Source organism: Echinops telfairi, unplaced genomic scaffold (genome assembly GCF_000313985.2).
Source record: "Echinops telfairi isolate 266 unplaced genomic scaffold, ASM31398v2 ScPeMD7_655;HRSCAF=1070, whole genome shotgun sequence".
NCBI lineage: Eukaryota > Metazoa > Chordata > Mammalia > Afrosoricida > Tenrecidae > Echinops > Echinops telfairi.
In genome coordinates this window covers 24,747,548-24,754,747 of record NW_022104553.1, presented here as the reverse complement: position 1 = coordinate 24,754,747, position 7,200 = coordinate 24,747,548, and the positions used below count along the sequence as shown (strand labels likewise).

General features: G+C 54.6%; 1 protein-coding gene across 1 annotated transcript in view; it reads left to right on the top strand.

The window, feature by feature from the left end:
- Window positions 1-7,200, top strand: part of NPAS1 (neuronal PAS domain protein 1) — a 21,105-nt gene that overhangs the window by 7,684 nt on the left and 6,221 nt on the right. The window contains exons 3-4 of the mRNA XM_004710606.2: window positions 6,050-6,123; window positions 6,399-6,488. Of these exons, the coding sequence (XP_004710663.1) occupies window positions 6,050-6,123; window positions 6,399-6,488 (164 nt within the window). The remainder of the gene's footprint in view (window positions 1-6,049; window positions 6,124-6,398; window positions 6,489-7,200) is intronic.

The following is a 7,200-nucleotide window of genomic DNA, read 5'->3' as shown; positions in this document are numbered from 1 at the left end:
CACATTTTGATCTCTTGGCTGCTGCTTCCGTGGGCAGAGATTGTGGATCCAAGCTCCTGACAACTCGAGCCTTGTCTCTGTTTCCCCAGCTCCTCGCTTCTGGCCTCCGTCTCCCACCTGGCAAATGGGGCCATGGATGTGGGAAACCCAGCCTCTGAGTCTGGGGAGGGCCCATGATTCATTCAACAAACACCCATGAGCTCTTCGATGTCAGGCGTGCCCTTCTGGGTGCTGGGGACCCAGCTGAGAAAGGACACAGTCCCTGTGCTCAGGGTGGGCACCTAGCCCATGCTCAACCACGCCCACCCCTCAGGCTCCCCCCTTCCTAATCCCATCCGCCCTTAAACTAGCTCTCTCTGTTCGCCAACCGCTCCCACCTCAAGCACGTTGGCCTCTTTGCTGCTCTGTGGAGAAGTTTAGCTGCACCTGGGAGTCTGTGCAGATTCCGTTCCCACCCCCAGAAACTCCCTCCCTTCAAAATGTCAGCTTATCTGGTCAGCCTTCCTTCCACCTTCCGCCAGGGCTCCATATATATATATATATATATAAACAATATTTATTATATATAATATTTTATTATAAATAATATTTATAATAAAATAAAATTTATTATAAAACTTTATATAGAATGATTTTTATATATTTATATATAATATGAATATTATATATATATATTTAATTAACAGGTCCTTTTATTGAGGGCTCTTACAACTTTTATCCCAATCCATACATCCATTGTATCAGGCCTGCTTGTACATATGTTGCCATCATTCTTCTCTAGACATTTATTGGCTATTGAGCTCTTGGTATCAGCTCTTCTTCCCAGGCCCCCCTCCCCCAGCCTCCCCGTTGTCCTTTCTCCCTTCATCTTCCCTGCTCTTCCCGACCGCTGACACTCCACGGAGTTGTTTCCAACACACAGAGACCCTGTGTGCCAGAGGGACTGTCTCCGAGCGTGCACCACGCTGTGACCTTTATTGGGTTTTCTCCCACGGGCCGCTGTGTGGGCTAGAACTGGGACTCACTTAGTCCGGCACTCAGCTGGTTCAGGGCTCCTGCGAGATTCCTAGTGCGGATTTCAGGGAAGGGGCGGGCGGAATCGTCGTCCAAAGTTCGCTAATGCGAACAAAGCCAGAGACTTCTGACACCTTACAGGACAGAACGGAGCTGCCTCTTTGAGTTTCGGAGGCTGGAACGCATTTCCTGGAGCGAACAGCACCATCTTTCTCCCCCAGACCTTGAACGCTGGACCCTGTGGCCTGACCCACAGAGCCAGCAAGGGCTCCAGAAATATTTGTTGGCTACTATGGAATATAGGGAGGGAGCATCCGTGGGGGGGCAAGGGCAGTGATTTGAAACCATGGGCCACCCTGCTGTGGGAGAAAGATGGGGTGTTCTACTCCCATAAAGAGTTTTACAGTCCCAGAAACTCAAGGGGGGGGGAGTAGGGGGGTGGTTAGCCGGTCTTATAGGGACCAGCGTGATGCCAGTGGGGGTGGAAGTGGAACTGGGTGAGGGGTGGAGGGCCACCCTCCTGGAGCCCAAGTCATGCTTGGCCTCCTCCTTCATCAGGAGGTGACCCTGGAGCTCAGGTGTGGAGGAAGCTGGAGGAGGAGCAGCAGAAGGTGCAAAGGCCCTGGGGTGGCCAGACTCTGCTTTGCTTGAGGCCAGGGTGTCTGGCAAGGGGTGAAGTGGGCAGGAGGTGAGCTGGGCCAGACCCAAACCCTGGGGCCCAGGTGAGCCAGGAGCAGAGGAGGGGTGGCAGCGAGGAGGCGGGGGTGTGATTCTCTACTGCACAGGGAACACTCCAGAGGGGAAAGCATGAAGTGAGGTGCAGTGAGCCTGTGGGGAGGTGACGACAGAGGCCCAGGAGGGTGGTGGGTGGATTCAGGTGACTCCGTGTGGGCAGGGGCCGTTAGACCTGCGCTAGGAACGCTACAACAGCGGTTCTCAACCTGTGGGTCGAGACCCCTTTGGAGGTCGAACGACTCTTCCCACAAGGCTCGCCTGATTCATCACAGTAGCAGTAGTGATAAAGTAGCAACGAAAATCATTTTATGGCTGGGGAGTCCCCACAACATGAGGAACTGTCTGAAAGGGTCTCGGCATGAGGAAGGTGGAGAACCTCTAGAAGGTGGAGGTACAGAGGGCTCAGGTGCCTCCTGCCTGCTCTCAGGAACGGGAAAGTATAGGCCCAAGGTCCCTGACACCCGTCCCCCCCACCTACCAGAATCAAGGGCTCTAGGTTCTTTGAGGATAGGGGGATTCCAGTGCCCCCCTAAAGCAAGTCCAGCCCCTCACCCCCACTACCAGTCTTTTCAGGACCATTAAGACCCTGAAAATCATTCCGCTCTTGTTCCCCCCACTTCTCTGGCCTGAACCTATCTCTGCCTCTTAGTCCTCTTCTCTGCCCCTCAGACTCCCTCTCTTCCACCTGGTCGCTTCCTCCAAGTCTGCCCCCCAATGCCCTGCTGTGATATCCCTGGGTGCCCCCTGCCTCTGTCACATTCCCCCTGCCACAGTTTTGTCCATCCCCTGGGCGACTCAGGCACACGAGAAACTCTGGACTCACTTGGGGAATGACTGCGAGACGCTGGGGGCCCAGACGTAGGGAATGGGGGGCAGCCCTGGGCAGAGTGAAGACCCAAGGGGTGACTGGGGGACCAGGAGCTGGGGTGCTGGCGGGAGGAGCCCGGAAGTTGGCGGATTGGGGAAGCGGGGAGAGGCTGGGATACTGCTTACTGGCAGTCAGTGGTGGTGACAAACTTCAGGGGGTCCCCAGCCCTGGGGGGTGTGGGAGGCCGGAGGGAGGCGGGCCAGTGTTTGGGGAACCGTGGATCCCGAAGCCCTTCCCCCCGCCCCCCGACATCCCCCCACGGCGCCCATTAACGCTGTTAATTGCAGCGGCTCCGTCTGACCCTGGCTGATCCCTAGAGAGGGAAAATGAAGGAATTAGCAAAAATGACAGGAGAAAATTGCGACAATTAGCAAGCAGCATTGTTCCCTCCTGTCACCCGGCTGCTTCACTGCGCATCTTGGGGGCCCCTCCCCTCCCCCCTTCCCTCCCCCTCCCCTGTTATTGTTCCCGGCGCTCCCGGCGGGGCGGGGAGTTGGGGGGAGAATGGGTAAAAGCGAGTCACAGGCAGCAACCCCCTGGGAGGAGGCGGGGCTTCACGTTAGGGGCGGGGCAGGCACCGCGGGAGGCGGAGCTCGGATTCCGGAGGGGCGGGGTCGAAGTCGCCCACCACTGCCCGCCTGCCAGGTGTGCTGAACTGTCGCAATCACAATATTGTCCTCTGGACTTTGCTGGGGGCACCGACCCCTGTCTGTGCAGGGCCCTGCAGCTCCTAGCAGCCTGAGGCTGACGCCCCGCAAAACCATGTGACAGATTAGGAAACTGAGGCCCAGGGAGGCGAGGGACTGGTCTGAGGGCACCCAGCGAGGGAGGCTCAGCAAGCACTGGGTCTTGGCATCAGACCTTGGGCTCTTAGCCTTGCAGGAACTCGATTTTCCCGGGGCCCTCCAAGGCACCCGTCTCCCCTCGGCTTCCCTGGAGTGTCTGGATCTCCAGAGGGGGTATCCGGGACCCAGGGGTCTCTGTTGAGGCCGAGCAGCGTGGGGGCCCCAGGATGAGGTCTGAGGGTCCCCTGTTCGAGATGGGTCAGGGGGCTGTGTCTCTGCCCCATTCTCCACCCTCTACTTTGTTTCTCTCTCTCTTCCCCATCTATCTATATTCTTCCCCCCATCCCCGTCTCAAGCACAGACCTGGTGGGGCAGTGGGTTAAGCATTGCCCGGAAGGTCAGCGATTTGAACCCACCAGCCGCGAGGAAACACGCAGTCTGCTTGGGTTTAAGGCTGACAGCCACGGAAACCACGGGAGGCTGTCTACTCTGCCCTAGAGGAGGGTTACTCTAAGTCAGTCGGACTCCTCTAGACAGCCAGGCCGGGGGGTTTATCTCTGCCTTATCTCTGGCTCAATGTCTCTGTGTCTCTTGCTCTCTCCAAAGCCCCCAGGTCCCCCAGATGGTTTGTACTAGACTAAACAAACAAACCCACCGCCACCGATGGCGTGGATTCAGACTGAAGACGACCTTATACGTGGGGGTGGAACTGCCCCTGTGGGTTTCCCAGACTGTCGCTTTGACGGGAGCAGACGTCTCATCTTTCTCCCTCAGAGTGACTGGTGGGTCCCAACCCAACCGGCACCCCCCTCCGCCCGCCAGCATTCCTTTGTTCTGGACTGCTAACCTAAACAGTTGGCAGTTTGATCCTTCCCCGTAGCACCGCGGGAGAAAGTCCTGGCAATCGGCTTCCATAAAAATCACAGCCCCCCTTGAGGGGGAATAATATCAGAATTGTACGTAAAGGGGTCTGTCGGACTGTGTAAGATATGTAAAAAAACCATAATAGTAGAATATATTAAGGGTTCGCGGGGGTGGCAGGGTGGGGGAGGGAGGGAATAAAGAGGCGCTGGTATCAAAGGGCTCACCAAGAAAGTGTTTTGAAATTGATGGCAACATCTGTTCGAATTTGCTTGCTAGAATTGACTTATGGATTGTGATAATATATGTGAGACCCCCCAATAAAATGAGTTATTAATTTTAAAAATAAAGTAAAGAAATCACAGCCAGCCTAGGCCCCAGCACACACACACACACACACACACACACACACACACACACACACACACACGCACACACCCTTGGAGTAGTCCACTCTGGTGACAAGGGCATAGCAGTGAGTTTCCATCTTCATTCCTCCTTCCATCTCACTGTGTCTCTGTTTGTCACCCCAAGTCTTTGTCTGCCTCCGTCTTCCCGCTCCATCAGTCTCCTCCCCGCTCCCTTCTTGCCCTTCAGGGCTGAGATCCAACGGCTCTGGCCGTGGGCGGTGTCTCCCATGATTCTATGTGTCCCATCAACCTCCCCTAGTCTTTCTTCTTGGCACCAGTCACACAGGACAACTCTGTTACCACGTCCCTTGTCCTGGGAGCATCATGTGGGCAAGGCTGGAGCTCTGTGTCCCCAATCTAGGGCCTAGCACCCAGGAGTATTTGCTTGCTGGCTGAATGAATGAATGCAACATGAATGAATGAATTCCTTTCTGCATCGCTTGGTGGGTCCCATGTGTGCCTCAGTTTCTCTATTTGTCTCCCTATTCTTCCCATCTATTCCTCTTCTGCCCCTCCCTACCTCTAGCTCCTCCCCCCACCCACCACCACTACCACCACCCTGCAGGACCTAAGGACCCTGTTTGAGTCCGGGTTGACTAGAGAAACAAATCCAGAGGCCATCCTATGTGTATAAGAAAGCGCTATATAAAAGAGCGATTGTATATAGAGAAAACATCCCAGCTCACTCCAGATCAAGTCCATAAGTCCAATATTAGCTCATATGTCCGACAATAGTCCATAAATTCCTTTCTAGACTCACGCGGTACATGCAATGATGCCGAATGCAGGAAGGTCACAGGCCAGTGGGTAGAAGGTCTTGTGGAACCAGTGGTAGTGGAAGCATCTCAACGCTAGCTCAGGTCTCCACGTGTCTCCTCCAGCTCTTGGAGCGTCTCCACATGAAAGGGAAGGCACAGAGACTGGGTCTGCCCTCCAGAGAGCTAGTTAGTTCCTCCGTGCCTCCAAATGAGGTCGTCGAGCTGCGACCTGATTGACAGGCTAGACTCCACCCCTTCGCTCAAATTGACAGGAGATTATGTAACTGCCACAGGCCCTGACAGCAATCTAATCCACCCAATCTAACCCATGTGGTTGATTCTTACTCTTAGGGTTTCTAAGGCTGTAAATCTTCCCAGACGCTGACGGCCTCGTCTTTCCCCCTTGGAGTGGCTGATGGTTGAGAACTGCCATCCTTTTGGTTCACAGCCCTACATTTAATCCACTGTACTACCAGGGCGCCTTCTGGAGGGGCCCTAGGTCTCCAACATGCCGAGACTAAAGGCGTAAAGGGGGTGATTTATAGGGCAGCTTTTAAGGGGACCTGCTCAAAACCCCCAGGCCCTGGCCTCACCCCAACCCCCACCCCTCTGCTTCAGCCCCAGCCAGGAGGGCCTCGCTGGCGCTGGTCTCAGATGTCTTCGAGCAGCACCTGGGAGGACACATCTTGCAGGTGAGGCGCCTTCCCTGCCTGTTACTCTTTGCTGCCGCCTGGTGGCCACTATGAGGAATTGCATGCATGCACTTAGCCACTTCCTCCGCATCCGTTCTCATCCAATCAGGCTCGGAGCCCCCTGCTCCCACACCGGCCCACTGGAAGTCCCCCTCTCCGCCAAACAGTCCATCACATGCTGAGACACAGGTTTCTGATCCTCTCTCACAACTTGTCAGCTGGACAGATGGGCGCCTGGCCCTCCCCTAATCGTTCTCTGTCTTTCCCCTCTCTAGTCCCTGGACGGTTTCGTCTTTGCCTTGAACCAGGAGGGGAAGTTTCTCTACATATCGGAGACTGTCTCCATCTACCTGGGCCTCTCACAGGTAAGGGGCCCCTCGTGGCCATTTTCCTCGCTGGACCAGTGCATCTCCCTCTGTCTCTCTGTCTCTCTGACTTGGGTGAATAACAACTGGGTTGTTGTTGGTTTTTAAGTTCGTGAGCAGCTAAGGTACAATTATTGTTCTCCCTCTGTCCGGAGGAAGGAAGAGTACTGAAAATCAAAAGACATGGTCCAATAAAACTATTAAAAAGTGAGGGTAAAAAGAAAGAAAGACAGAATGACCACTATTGGTCTAGTGGTCTACTGGACCATGGAAAACCAGTGGTTTCCACATCCCTCAGACCTGAAGCGTTAGAGGGCGCCTGGCTTCCAGCACCAACTGCTCTGAAAGCGGTAGGCAGGAAAGTGAGAAAATGTACACGCTAATGCACAACAGAACAGCCTGGTTGTGTCTGTGGCTGATTCTGGGCAGTAGATCACCAGGCCTTTCTTCCTCGTCTGCCATAGTCTGATAGCTCCATCAAACCCTGTCCAGCCTCAGAGCAGCCGTCCAGACACAGCCAGGTGGTGGCAGCTGCGCTCCTGGTGAACTCAAAACCAAGTCCCCAGTCTGGAGGGCTGGAGAATTCCACCGTGGAAATTCTTGGAATTCTGTGAGAATTCTATCCTGGAACCACCAGGTGTCAGCTTGGCCTTACCACGTCATTCAAGACCAGTTGACATTCACTTTTTGTTACTTTTTACAAAGCTCTTGG